At 41.5% G+C, this 14,200-nt stretch overlaps 2 protein-coding genes across 2 annotated transcripts in view; one reads left to right on the top strand and one right to left on the bottom strand.

Annotated features, from left to right (window-relative positions):
- Window positions 1–14,200, bottom strand: part of il15ra (interleukin 15 receptor subunit alpha) — a 231,206-nt gene that overhangs the window by 4,266 nt on the left and 212,740 nt on the right. The gene's annotated exons all lie outside the window — the stretch shown is intronic.
- Window positions 4,412–12,298, top strand: ucmaa (upper zone of growth plate and cartilage matrix associated a). Its single transcript, XM_083999057.1, has 5 exons — window positions 4,412–4,532; window positions 5,306–5,365; window positions 5,451–5,543; window positions 9,598–9,696; window positions 11,855–12,298. Exons 1-5 carry the CDS (start codon window positions 4,475–4,477, stop codon window positions 11,941–11,943), a joined length of 399 nt encoding a protein of 132 aa, XP_083855183.1. The 5' UTR covers window positions 4,412–4,474; the 3' UTR covers window positions 11,944–12,298.

The following is a 14,200-nucleotide window of genomic DNA, read 5'->3' as shown; positions in this document are numbered from 1 at the left end:
TGTGATTTTATTTCAATATTTTCCACTGACTTGCAACTCAAACTCTGTATCTACTGTAGAAGCTGATGTCAAAAGGGTAAAAGAGAAACTAAATCACCAGACACAATGACATGAACAATGGAATTATAAACTCTATACTCATAATGCATCTCTACAACACTGTGTGACTGCTCCTGACTGAGCACCATACCCACTGTAGTTCATTAAAGTACGATTGTGTCTTTTTTTAGTAGCTTCATGAGGCTGAAATATGCAATTTTGGACACAAATCAGGCCCAGTGGGGATGGTTCTAACACTTTTTGTCTCAGCTCCTATAACTTGCAGAGTGTTCATGGTAGGGCTCTCAAATTTTGTGAGTTTTTGAGTTCCCTCATTTGTCCTCTACAAATAGCAGTGCCCTAAACTTCTCAAAGTATATCACATAATTTACTATTTGATGTCAAATGCAAGGAGTGCCACTGTTACCCCACTACCGGGGTAGGTTGTAACACAACCTGGGGTAAATTGTAACTGTAAGCGCCATTTATTATTGTTTTGCTATTTGCACTGATTTATACTGACTAGGAATAGAAAAGAACCAAGGAAACAACGTAAGATAGCCACTACAGTAACAGTGAGATTAAAAACTAAAAACTGAGAGCAACCCAAAAAAACATGCATCTACTATTATTATTATATATATGTAAGTTTGTTGTGCATGTTCCAACAATAAAGCATCTTCCTATGGTTCAGTATGAACAAAAAGAACTCATCACTGACGGTTAAATGAAGAACAGTGACAGTGGTGTGGATCCTAACATTAGAAAGCTGTCATAAAGAACATCTTCTGATAATACTAGTGAATGCTGAACATGTATGAATGGAAACCTTCAACAGGAGGTCAGAAGCAGGTCATACAATTCCAGGAAAGATGATGACACTTAATGACATTTAGAGTAATAAAACAACAAAGGTAAAAGGTGTAACAACCATCCCCACCCCTGTCAGCCATTGTTTGACTAGCTGTACCAGCATGGTGGTTTAAAATAAACATTGATGAAATGACTCATATTTTACCTAAGAACCTGCTCTTTCATCTTATGTAGAGGTGTTGACATTTACTTCTGTTGATATCAAGGACTTGGCTCTTTCTGATCATTTCTGTGTGTTCTTTGACTTACAGATAACTCCAAACATGCAGTTACCCTCTGTATCTGTTAGGAAAAGGTTAATAAATGAGAATACCAGTGTAGAGCTCTGAGATCTACTGACTCAGGTCAGATAGTGGAGCACAGAGTTCAGACCAGACATGGTGAAGCAGCATTTAGCTGTTATGCTGCTCACAAGTGGAACAAAATACCAGCAGAACTGAAATCAGCCCCAACTGTAAGCACTTTTAAATCCAGGTTAAAAACATATCTCTTTTCACGTGCTTATAGCTGAGAACTTAAAACTTTATCTATTTTCTTGTATTTAACTTTTATTTGCTCTTGCTTTTAACTCTGTTTTTAGTGTTTTGTTTGTTTTTATTCTGTCTTATGCTTCTTTTTTTTTATATTTTGTCTTTATGTAAAGCACATTGAGTTGCCTTGGTATGAAATGCGCTATATAAATAAAGATGCCTTGCCTTGCCTTGCCTTATACAAGTTACCTAATTCAAACTTCAACAGTATCGATACTAGTCAAAATTTAGGCTTGGTTGTTTTTTGGCTGTCAGCCATGCAAATTCACATGCAATGTAGGGAGTGAGTGGGTACACATGATATTGATCACATAACTCTAATGTTATCTGTTATTGGTGAAAGTGGTGCTGTTACAACCATCCCTTTGTTACGACCATCTCCCCTCCATATTTTATGGGTCTTGTACATGGGTGTGACAAAGTAGTAAAAAGGCCCTTCCTTCCTATTCATTCCATGTTAATTTGTGGAGCTTGTGATTTTTAATTAGAGAACTCACCTGTTGGCCACATGTTGAAATTTATTGACTAATGAAATATCAACTAATTTTTTGGGGGCATTTTTGCCTTTGGTTGGCAGCAGATGAAAAACACTGGGGGAATGACAGGCAGTAAAGATCAGCATGATCGGGAATTGAGCCGCCAATCACTGCGATGGGCAAAGCCAACATGGAAAATTATCTTAACCACTCAACCACCAAGCACCCACCACATGGCATTTTCATCATGATCTGGTACTGATCCATGTGTGACTGTTCCATCGTCTCTGGCTCCACCTTGTGGACAAAAGTGAAAATGCAAAGAATCCTCAAATTTCTAATGACGGTCCCAGCCTGAAGTCTGCTGCAAGTTAATACTGTATGAGGCTGATGAGATGGGAATTATGTATATAAAAATGCAATACATCTTGTCTGCTGCTACGTGGTCTGTGCAGGCCACGGTAACTCCTGAGCACTGAGTCCAGTGGTGGCTACAATCATAAATTGAATTTAAATTAACTGAACTATCAATTTGTCAACATTATTAGTTCAATTGTAATTTAAGCCTCAATTTAGAAATGTTTTGCAGTGGGGGATTTGAAATCTTCACATTGTAAACTGACCTATTTACCTGACCTCATTCCAGTTCGATTTAAATGAGCTTTGGCCAGTGAACTCAAATTTCACCTGTGATGCAATAGAAACACACACACACACACACACACACACACACACACACACACACACACACACACACACACACACACACACACACACACACACACACACACACACACACACACACACACACACACACACACATTAACACAAACAACCGAAACTGCAACCTATATACAGGAACAGGTGGACCACTGACTTTCAATGATTTGTAAAATCTTATACAAACTTCTGCACCAAACACTGACCCATCACGGATGAGGCTTTTTGCTTTTTGCTCCTCTCTCTTTAAAAGCTGAGAAGCTGAGAGGAAGCTGCAGCTCGTGGCCCAGTCAGCTGGTGTGACTACTTAATGACTTACAGCAGCAGCAGGCGGCCTCTGTTTCCCCAAGTTTTATTCCATCCTGAGTCTGACTCCCTTAGGTCTCGGAGAATTAGAAACAGAAGCAGGATTTCATGCAGATGATTCAAGTCAGACTGCAGCTTAACCTACGATGAAAGTCCTATGAACATTTACTGGGATTTAATTAATCAAATTTTCTGTCTGTTTAAATATGTTTTTAACTTTTATTTTTATGTTGGCATAGAGTGAAAAACGCTCACTAATGCAATATATTTTCAATGATCTTGCCAACAAATTTTATTAAAAAAAAAAAAAAAAATCCCAATGGTAATGGCACCATTTCAGCCGTGCATCCTCTGTGATGACACCTGCAGCTTTCTGAAGAGCGGGATTGAAGCTCAGAGTGAGCTGCTCCACTGGCGCCATCTTGGCAGCAGAGTACCTGACTCCGCCCCTTAGCTCAGAGCTGATTAAAAAAAATGGATTAAGAAGTGCACCTTCTCTAGAACTGAGACTTCAGTGCATACAGCTGTCACTCAAAGAGGCTATGCCGTCAATTATACAGAGCTTTAGGTCTAAATAAAATGCTAAACTGTTCAAGTCATGAAAGAGCAGATCAGCTGAGACCAAACCCTCTGGTGGCCATTAGAGGAACTGCAGTCTCTGTCACTTAAAGCAGAAGTAAGCGATCCGGTCGTTTTGGGTAATGCTGCGTTACAGCTTCAAGTCACGACTTACGACTTTGTAGCGTTCCAGGCAACCCACTCGTGTTTTTCCGACCTGTTTTACCTGTGAAAGTCACTATAATGGCCACTCGTAACTTCCGACCCGTGAACTCGTACCAGATCGAACTGGTACGACTTCACAGGTCGGAAATACACGAGTTACGGGCTGCATTGAACGCACCATAACGTCTTGTCAGCCGACGGAGTTAGCAGCCCCCGCCCTCGTCATGGATCTATTGGTCCTTGTCCCTACGTCACCACATTCAGGCGCATCCCTTGGCTGCACACACAGCCCTGCATGCCGTTCTCTCTCCTCATTGGATAAAAATTGTAGGATACGAGAAAAGTTTTCTCCTTGGCTCAGAGCAGAGCAGAGTGACTGACAGACCCGTGTTTCGGTCCAAACACTCTATGTAAGTGATTGCTGTCGGAAGATAGAACTATTTAAGACTTATATTAACACAAAAATATCGCTTACTTCTGCTTTAAGTGTTGATGCTTGGCCCAGAGCTCTCTCCTCTGATCTGCTACTAAACCCTGGTTTCCCTTCCACTGCCCTCTTCTTTAAATTCACTCCACCCCATCACTCCTCCTTTTGCTCCTTGCTTTCTTCTTCATCATCATCATCTCGTCTCTTTGGGAATTGAAATTCCAGCAGCTTCCCTCCCCTTCCTGAGCCTTTCTCCCCCTCTTTCTCTCTCTCTCTCTCTCTCCTCCCACTCCCTTCCCTCCCTTATTTCTCGCTCCTCTCTCAGTTGAGTTGAGGTGTTGCTGTTTGGTCCAATACAGTTGTTGCCTTGGTCTCTCAAGATGTCCTGGACACAAGCCTTTGTCCTCTCCTTTCTCACCACCCTCCTCATCCTCACCTGTGAGTATAATGTGTGGGTGGGGAAAAGATGGGGGGAGGGAGGGAGGGAGGGTGCTTTTGGATTTTACATCCTTGGGGGAGATTAGCAAGAGAGCTTTGGAAAGCATTGATCCCTGTTGTTTTATAATATAACCTGGAATATTGGACAGGCTGGCTGCACTTTTTTAATTCTGCCTTCTTGTTAATCCCACATTCATTTTTACACTTTATTTTCAGCAGGTTTGTGAATCATTTTCCCATGAGGGTGATTTGTAAAAGTTCTAAAGCAGGTCCACTATAGGATTACTTCAGTGATGATGCTGATGCTGTGTGGTCTGTACTTGTTTACTTCACGGTGAATTAAGTGGAATTTGACGATGGCCTCACGTCCTGCCATTTTCAATCATTATGGATAATTATGGTTGGCAGTTGGCACTATTTTAACCCTGCTCCTTTCTGCCACATTTACAAATCATAAAGGAACAACTCAGGCTCACTCTTCTATATACCAGAGAAGACTGAAGTTATCCTGCTGCACTGACCTCATCTGTATTTTCATTTTCATGCATTTTTTGTCATGAAGATAAGTCTGACTTGCATTGAAATACAATTTCTTGCAGATATTTATGATTGAGGATGACTCCTGATGAATTTGCTGATTATTTGACATCTACAGTAGTTTCACCTTGAGGTTGTTGTTTGTGGTACCTGTAACCTTTAAAGTAACTATTGATTTTATAGACTGAGTGCAGTGCGAGAGTTAAAAAAAAAAAGTTTCTCCCTTTCGCCCTCAGTTTCCAGTGTGGTGGAAAGCGCAGTAATCCAGGATGACTCAAAAGCAGCTGACCCTACAGGTGACACCTGTCCAGCACTCATCTCACCAGCTTTGCTTCTCATCCTCCGTATAATGACCTTGAACTCCTGACCTTTGACCCTTAGGTCCAGCACGACAGGTGTTCATGCCCGAGTCCGATGCCTCCAACTTCTTCAAACGCCGTACTCGCCGCTCGACCCGATACTACGAGCTTGTCGGTGAGTTTTTCTGTCACTTTTCCTTTCGAAAGCTGATAAATGCTGTTGGGAAGATGGACTGTGAGGGAATGAGGGAAAATACTTTTTAAGCAAGTTTACACCTGATGGCCAAGGTGCAGAGTTTGGTCTGTGGTTGGAGGATGGGGGTGGACAGCTGTATTTATTTATGTTTGATGTCACATGTGGTTGATTTGCCCGAGTGGGTGATATGGCCAATCTGCGGGCAGGCTGAAATATGTCCCGTTTGGGCTGCCATACAATCTTGTGTGTGTGTTTGAGCTTGTGGGAGAGTGCTGGTGTTGGTAGTTGGATTCTGGAGATGATATAGTCTGAGGTTTTGAATGTGAGCTGTGAAAGTTCAAGAGAGAGAAACAGAGGCAGAGCAGTGGAAACTCCAGCAGGTGTTGTTCTATACAGTAGTAGTAGCAGAGACACACACACACACACACACACACTCGCAGGAGCTGGAGGCTGCAGAAGGAGTCACAGGATAGTATGGAGCAGGCTCTCCCGCTCAGTCTCTCAGCACAATAAGCTCATTGTGCCTCATCCAGGCATCAGTACGGTCCACATCCTCAACGCACCTTCAACCAAAAAGAACAAACACAAGTTCCAAGACAAAAATTTGCAAACACATTAGAGAGTATATCATCAGATTGTGTTTCTAAATGAATATCAGTAACTGAAAACAGATCCATGCACTCGTATTTGCGATAAAAAAAACCCAAAAGTGGCCAAACTTGCTGGAGCAATGATTTCCATAGTTTCACTGAAGTTTGTCTTTTTTAAAAATGCTCTATTTCCTACTGGAAAATCCAGCGGAGGAGCACATGTGTGCAACCGGAGCAGGTCTCCAAAGACGGGCTGTGGGCCATGTCACCCTGCCCACCCATCAGAGCTCCAAACAGGGTCCTGGCTCTGAAAAAACAGATCCACATTCCAAGAGGAAAAAAGTTGATTATGTCCCTGTCTAGTTCATGAGAATCTGATTGGGTTGGGTTTGTGTGTGTGTGTGTGTGTGTGTAAAATACTTTCATTTTTTTTCTTCTTTTACAAGAAAAGTGATGAGTCCGGCAAAGCTGCAAATCCTCTGTCTGTTTGGAGGGAAAGTAAGTCTGCATAGATGCAGGTGTGTGTGTTTATATGAGATGTGGTGATGTCATCCCTGCACTTACGAGCCCACAGTGACCCAAGTTAAAGTGAAGGTGAATCACAGACAGAGCAGTGAAGTCTGATATGTACAGAAGCTGCTCTGTACCTGGCTGGATGTTTGTTTTTGTACCTGTACGGAGCAGGCGGGGAGGGTTAGGTGTTTACACGATTATCCAATATGTTACAGGCAGCGGTGCGCGGTTAGCCACATTTATTTGTTTTCAACACCTCGGAGGAGTTGCTAGATGCTCATGAAGATATTCTGCAACACTGTGTAAACAGCAGGTTCTTACTCAACCTCCTCCGACAGGTTGGTAGGAGCAATGTTCATCGTGAGGACTCTGGGTGTTCTGGTTTATCAATAAGCACCTCGTACCATGAAATTATCACCTGGACAGAAAACAGGAACCAAAGGAGTTCCTAGACCTTAGTTTTCAAGACATCATGGGATTTCATTTCATTTAGTTTATTTTTATTCACATATCAGTTTAAAAACCAAGTGTAAGATAGATTAATTTTTGTAGTTGTATTAAAATGCTTTTTGAGAGGGGCCAAGGAATAAATAACACATGTGAAAAATAAAACAAACCCAAAGATGCCCGCCTTTATCAAACACCTGCACTCTCACACAGTCAGGGTTAAGAACAAATGATCCACAGTCACACTCACACACACACACACACACACACACACACACACACACACACACACACACACACACACACACACACACACACACACACACACACACACACACACACACACACACACACACACACACACACACAAATACACATCCAAAAAGAAAAGAAAAGAAAAAAGAATTAAATGTCACTCTGTAATCCACTTATTCTGTAAAGTTTAACACACGGTTGCCCTTAAAGTTGGAATAATCTTGTTTTCAGACACATTCCTCTTTTTATTCCTATTATAAAGGTTAATTGCGGTTTAATTTTCACAGTGATGTGTTTGGAAGAGATTGATCAATAAAGTTTTGAGAAGATAGGCTAAACTTTATCTATCAAGAATAAATCACATTGTCACAATCATTTCATGATCATCCAAAAATATCCATCATGTTACAGTACTGCCTGGTAGGCACCACTCCTGATCCTGTATACTCAAGGATAATGGAATAAGTATTGGTGTATCACTCTATTCATTATCTGATGTGATGTCCTTAGGCTGTGGAGCTCAGAATAGTTCATTCGGTATTCTGGGCTGTCTCTGTGTATTTTCATCTTGGTGTAATCTTGTGTTTAATTCCTGTGGCTGCAGTGACAGTTGCTAAACTAGGAACTGCTGAACCATAAAGATTCAACCGTCACAGTGTCCTGGGTGATGTGGTGTGTAATTATCAAAAAACAAAAAGATCCTATAGTAATTAGAATAATTAGAATTACTAAGCAAAATATATAGTTTTATTACTTACCAAGAAGATATACCATCATACTCAGCACCTGTTTGTGTTTTATTCACGACACTGCTCTGCAGTGATGCAGCAGGTTTGAATTTTGATGCCAGCTTGTTCTCCCACAGTCGGCGGTAAGGTAACTTGATCCTCTCCAAACTGCAGGTAATATTAAAATCAGGGAGGCTGCAATATCCTATAATAAAATTAATGCTATTATCCCCCAGGAGTGACAAGCAAATGTGCTCATATAAAACATACAGTATCTGTTGGCTTATCCACGTTGGTAACAGCTCTGGGGTTTGTCAGAAACCCCAGAGTGATTGGCGGTTCCACCAGGTTGGTTTGTCTGATGCTGGATCCAGCACAGACCAAAGACCACAGCTCTGGGTTCATCATGATTATAGTCCCTGAGCTTGATGGATGATTACAATCCTTTCTGACTTCAGCTCCAGTGCATCCATCATGCATGCTGCTGCATACCTGTCCATCATGCAGCATTACCCACAGCTGATCGGGATGATTGTTTTTTTGTTTGTTTTTTTTTAAATCTTTTTTTTCGAGGGGGGGCTTTTTTGCCTTTAATGTACAGGAGAGTCGAGAGAGAGAGACAGGAAATGGGAGGCAGAGAGGGGGGAATGACACGCAGGATAGGGCCGCTCGGCGCAGGATTCGAACTGGGGTCGCCTGCAGTGAGGACTATAGCCTCAACACATACTCTACCAATTGAGCTAAACACCGCCCCAATCAGGATGATTGTTACTTCACACCTTGCCACATAGATGCACCAATCAATGGTCACAATAGGAAGCTTGAAAGGTGAACTCAATTTATTGATTTAATTGTATTGGGGTGTTGTGGGCACGTGTCACAGTAATATGTAGTAAACTACACTGTGGAGCGTTGTTAAGCTCAGTGCGTCCCCCATAGAGGCTATATAGTCCTCGCTGCAGCCGGCCCAGGTTCAAATCCTCTGGTGTGCCCTTTGCTGCTTGTCATCTCTCTCTGCCTTCCTATTTCCATACTGGCCTCAATTAAAGGTACCCCCCCCCCAAAAAAAAAAAAAAAAATCTTTAAATTACACTGTCCATGCTGATATACACAGTAGTTAATAGAATATGTAACTATCTGGCTCCTGACAAAGCAATAAAGTAAATCTAAAACTAAGACAAAATGAAAACTAAATAAAATGATCAAAGCGGGGTTAAAAACTAATATAAACAAAATTAAAACTAAAACGGAAAACAAAATGTTTAAATGAAAGACTTTATTCCAGTGATCCAGTGGTTAATGATGCTTAGCCCTGTTAAGCTCTAGCACAGCATTGCCTCCAGCTCAATGTGAACCATGCCACTGACATGTCTAACAATCCCACAGCAGACGATGCATCAGGTTGTTCCAGGAGGAAACAGCAGTCACCACCTCTGCTTCTTCTATCAGCACCGTGAGTGGGTGTTTACAGCTGAAGTCCCTGTCCTGTTCTCTCCACAGCCGAGCAGAGGGTGAAGATCGCAGCCAGCGAGCGGAGGAGGGAGTACAATGAGGAACAGAGGAACGAGTACGAGAACTACGTCGAGGAGGATCGTGATGGTAAAAACCTGCAGCCGCTTTTAGTTCCAAGAGGGAATAAAAGTAGAAACAATTTGCTATAATGGTGAAATAACCTTCCATCATCATTTCCTCCATAACCATCTTTACCAACATTTAACATTCACTTCGCTCCAACACACAGATAGAGGCCAAGCTTTTGTATTGTGTTTTGAGGACTAGTCTGAGTGGATTCTTGCATAAAAAAAATCTGAGATTTACTCAAATGCAGAAAGAAAAGGCTCGTAAAAGAACATCCATAGAGGCCAGAGAGGCCAGAGCTTTAGTTTGGATTTTAAATCAAACCTCTCCACGGGCCTGGGACTCCGCACCAATCCAAAGTGTTCATTTGTGGTTGACCCTAAGTTGACAGCCTTCGCTGCGGTCGTCTGTCCTCTGTGATATGGCTGTAGTGACAGTTTCTAAACTAAGAACTGCTAAACCATAAAGATACAACTGGCTTTTATGTCAGATACACAGTGTGTTTTTTCAGCGATTCGATGACTGATTATCTGAAAACAAAAAGATCTCCTCCTGCTTGGGGGACATGCTTGGTTTAGCTCATTGGGCATCTTCCATAACAGTATAAATGTCAAACTCTTATTCTTCACAGCTATGGGTTTTTGCACTTTGTCCATTTCAGAACAAAAATGCATTATTGAATTTAATATCAGATACAATTCAATGACTGAGTTGCATTATTAGATACATTATTCTGTCATATTACAGGATGTATTATGACCCCAATTAAACACATCATCATAAACATATTGCCACAGTGGCTGATTAAAATGCATGTTGGGTGTCATGTGACTGTGTTGGAGACTCCCTCTCATAACACCTGTCCAATGCTGGATGACATAAAATACATGTCAGTCGCCCAGCCTTGGTTTCTTTAGGCATTTCATTCCCAGGCCATTTGCTGACTGTGTCTAAATGAGACTGTTGAGGTTGACATGAACCATATGGAACTGATAGTGGTCACACTTTACTGTATGTCTGAGACTCAATTCAGTGTAAATCTATGTTTAAAAAAAAAAGACAGAAGGAAACTTCCTGTTCCCTCTCAGATTGAGTGATGTTCTTTTTTTCCCCCAACTTTAGGATCAGAAAAATACACCCCGGGGGCTGAGTCCACCTGGTCGTAGCAACCAACTTAAAGCTCAGGCAAATCAGCGTGGCAACACATATGAAGATAGGCCTATAAATGTTTAAACTTTGGTCAATATTTTGGTACAAATTAGTGGTGACTCCAGACCTTTGAAAGGGTCATTTTTTTCTGACCATAAGAGTCCACACATAAGAAAAACCCAGGGATTTTTTTCAAGTTTTCCAGGATGTGAATATTTTATTGTCCATTAGAGACTGTCAGCTTTTCTTAACTTCTTCCATCATGAAAATGAGTTCTTGTGTTGTAAGTCTGTTTTCACAGCTACATTTCCCACTCTGACCCCCTTGTGTCATTCAGCGTCCTGCTTACAAGTTCTACTTTTCCTCTTCAGATATTGCTTCTTCTTTATTAATATTTGTTTAACAATGTTTTCAAGCTGTCAGTTTATATATATTTATATATTTGAGTAGGCTAGACAACAATTCAAGTAATTTCCAACCATTTCATACAAAATCAGCCTCCTTCTTACCCGTCCAACGTTTTAATCAATTCTCAGCCCTTGTTTCAGCTATGTTAGCACTGGTTCATAAGTTTTCTTTACTGTCAGGTTAGCTACAGATTTCAACTCTTCAAACTCTTTAACTGTTACACTTAAACATGCAGAACTTTAACATTTTCTTCTACCTTTTTAATATTCCAACTGGCATTCATCTGTCAGCTTACAAGTTATACGTTTCAGCTTTAGCAACAGTATTTTTCAACATTGCTTCAGCAGTTTCTTCAGCTAATTCAGCATTGCTTCAGCAATGGCGTTCTGCTTTCAGCATTCACATGCATTTTCTTCAGGAAATGCTTCACCTACTAATAATTTGAATTAAGATTTGTTGCAGATTGATGTTAGGGGCTTTGGAAATATTTGTTTTCCATAGTCTGCTAAATTAGAACTATTAATTATTGAATATAAGAATATAACATTTACTTGTGAAATGGGAATGAGGGCTTCAGGAAGTTGGCTTTGTGCAGCTTTAACTGAACCGTTTGAACCCACAGAGGTCACTGAGAGATCGAGGGAGACCAACGAGCAGCTGCGAGAGTATCACTACGACGGCCTCTATCCTCGCTACCACTGGTTCCACTGAGCGGGCTCCGTCATGTGGAGGCCCCGGGGGCCACAGCGCCTCAGTGACGCTGCCATCACCTGTATCCAAGGCCATTCCTGACGTGTCGGGAGCCGGTGCAGATCGCCAAATTTATCCTACTTCAATCTACTAGACAAGTTGTTTTTTTTCTTCTGCTTGTCTTTATACAACGTAAAAAAATGTTTCTCCATGTCAATCTGTAAAGTGTATTCTAGTGCACTTTTTGTATTGTAAGCTAAATCATGTCATTTTAAATGGAAACTGTATGTTTTGCATGCTTGTATTTTTATGCATATTAAAGGCCTGCCATGTTTTTATGCCAATCTGATGGATTTGCAGCAGTAGATCAACCTCTTATATAAATGTTTTTAGTGTTTATCACGGGGCGATGGGGGGTGGGTGGGTTGTAGTTTTATATTTGTAGTCTTAAATTTCTTTAAGTTGATAAATAAAGAAGAGTTCTTCCTGACTTCCAGAGTCTGGTGTGTTTTAACTGGATCTTGCTCTGTCTGGTATTTGGAGTATGTAAAGGGAGGAGGGATAAAATAAAAAAAAATAAAAAAAAGAAGAAGAGGAAGATGAGGTGAGCTGCAAAAGTCGTCAGGCTGAAATGAATCCCACATTCCAGAGTGGAAATATTAGACCCAAAACCGGGCAAAACGGAGACAGAGGAGGGAAAACTGCAGCAGGGATAATGAGCACGACTGAAACCCTCAGGACCGTGTGGCATGGCACCCTATACTTACTGATCACAGTGTCACATCCACAAAGCTTATTTTATCTTTAACACTGTGATTCCACCCCAGATCTCTCCTGTCTGAGGACGTGTGGACGGCCTCGGAGACTTGAGCCGGTGCCACCTGGCCTCGGCCAAGATGGGGCCGACATATGGAGACAACACGTGCTGGAGGATGTGTGTGTCTGTCCTCATGCGCACACTGGTTCAGTCACTATGAGTAGCTCCTCACATGCAGAAATACAGTGGCTACATATTTAGCATAATAAGAAAAACACTTTGTTACATAAGCAGGTCCCGTCTTTGAATATCTTTCAACAACCCAGACAGGAGAGTCTGTGGTTATGATAGAAGAGAAGAGACCTTATTTCCATTGGCATTTCCACATCACTGAAAGCTTTAAAGCAGAGATCAACAGGAAAACAAAGACTCACAGTTACAAGAAGAGACATTCAAACAGAACCTGATCCCTAAGTGAGTCTGTTTGTATCTGTTGTGTCTCTTGTGAAATCGGTCTTGCTGATTCAGCAAACTCTGAAGCGCAGATGAGACTGTGTGTGACCCACAGGAAGAAGAAAGAAATCAATCTGAATCACTGACTATTATGCATTACATTACATTCAGGCTGAGTGTTTGCTGGTTTTTGAGACGATCTGCAGCTCAAGTTGTTAGAAAAAGAAACGAAAACTGCTCCATTTTCATTGCCATTTCTAATGAAATGAAAAGATTTATACTGTTTCCTTATTGTGCTGTTTTGATTAACCTACCTGTCTGTTTTTTATATTGTTTTCATTTGTTAAGCACATTGAATAGCTTGTGTATGATCATGTGTTGTAGAAATACCTCGGCTTTTCTTTTTTTTTTTTTTTCTTTTTTTTTTTTAAGTATATTTTTGGGCATTTATGCCTTTATAGATAGTACAGTTGAGACAGACAGGAAATGGGGAGGCAGAGAGAGGGGGAATGACATGCAGTAAATGGCGCCCGACGCGGGACTCGAACCAGGGCCGACTGCAGCGAGGACTGTGCCTCTATACATGGGGCGCCCGCTCTAACCACTACGCCACGCGACGCCCCATACCTCGGCTTTTCTATACCCATGACAATAATAATGAAATGATAAAAATGCACCTACTGAACCTTTTTCATTCAGACCGCAGCCATAATGTGAAACTACTTTGGACTTTCTCGATTCAGTTTTATCCATCCGTCCGTCCTTTTCTGCCGGTCCTGGGTTGCGGCAGCAGGTTAAGCCGACGGTTCCAGACGTCCCTCTCCCTGGCGATGCTTTCCGGCTCATCCTGGGGGTATTATGAGGTGTTCCCAGGCCAGGAGGGATATATACATATATACAGTCCCTCCAGCAGGTTCTGGTTCTGCCTTGAGGTCTCCTCCCAGTCGGACGTGCCCGGTCCTTATCAGATGCCACCTCCTCCACAATCCTACTTCCTATCTTTATACAAACCAGACACATCACATCACAAGGAAATTCTACTATGTAAAGTCATTAAACACTGAGACC

The sequence above is a fragment of the Trachurus trachurus genome (genome assembly GCF_905171665.1).
Source record: "Trachurus trachurus genome assembly, chromosome: 23".
In the NCBI taxonomy this organism is placed as follows: Eukaryota; Metazoa; Chordata; class Actinopteri; order Carangiformes; family Carangidae; genus Trachurus; species Trachurus trachurus.
The sequence above is the reverse complement of the archived record's forward strand: the minus strand, read 5'-3'. Positions and strand labels throughout refer to the sequence as shown.

What these genes read in the sequence shown, in the direction of transcription:
- ucmaa (XM_083999057.1), top strand. Translation starts at nt 4,475, where the DNA reads ATGTCCTGGACACAAGCCTTTGTCCTCTCCTTTCTCACCACCCTCCTC. An exon ending in AAAAGCAGCTGACCCTACAG is followed by an intron (nt 5,366 to 5,450) that starts GTGACACCTGTC and finishes TTTGACCCTTAG; the next exon opens with GTCCAGCACGACAGGTGTTC. An exon ending in CGTCGAGGAGGATCGTGATG is followed by an intron (nt 9,697 to 11,854) that starts GTAAAAACCTGC and finishes TTGAACCCACAG; the next exon opens with AGGTCACTGAGAGATCGAGG.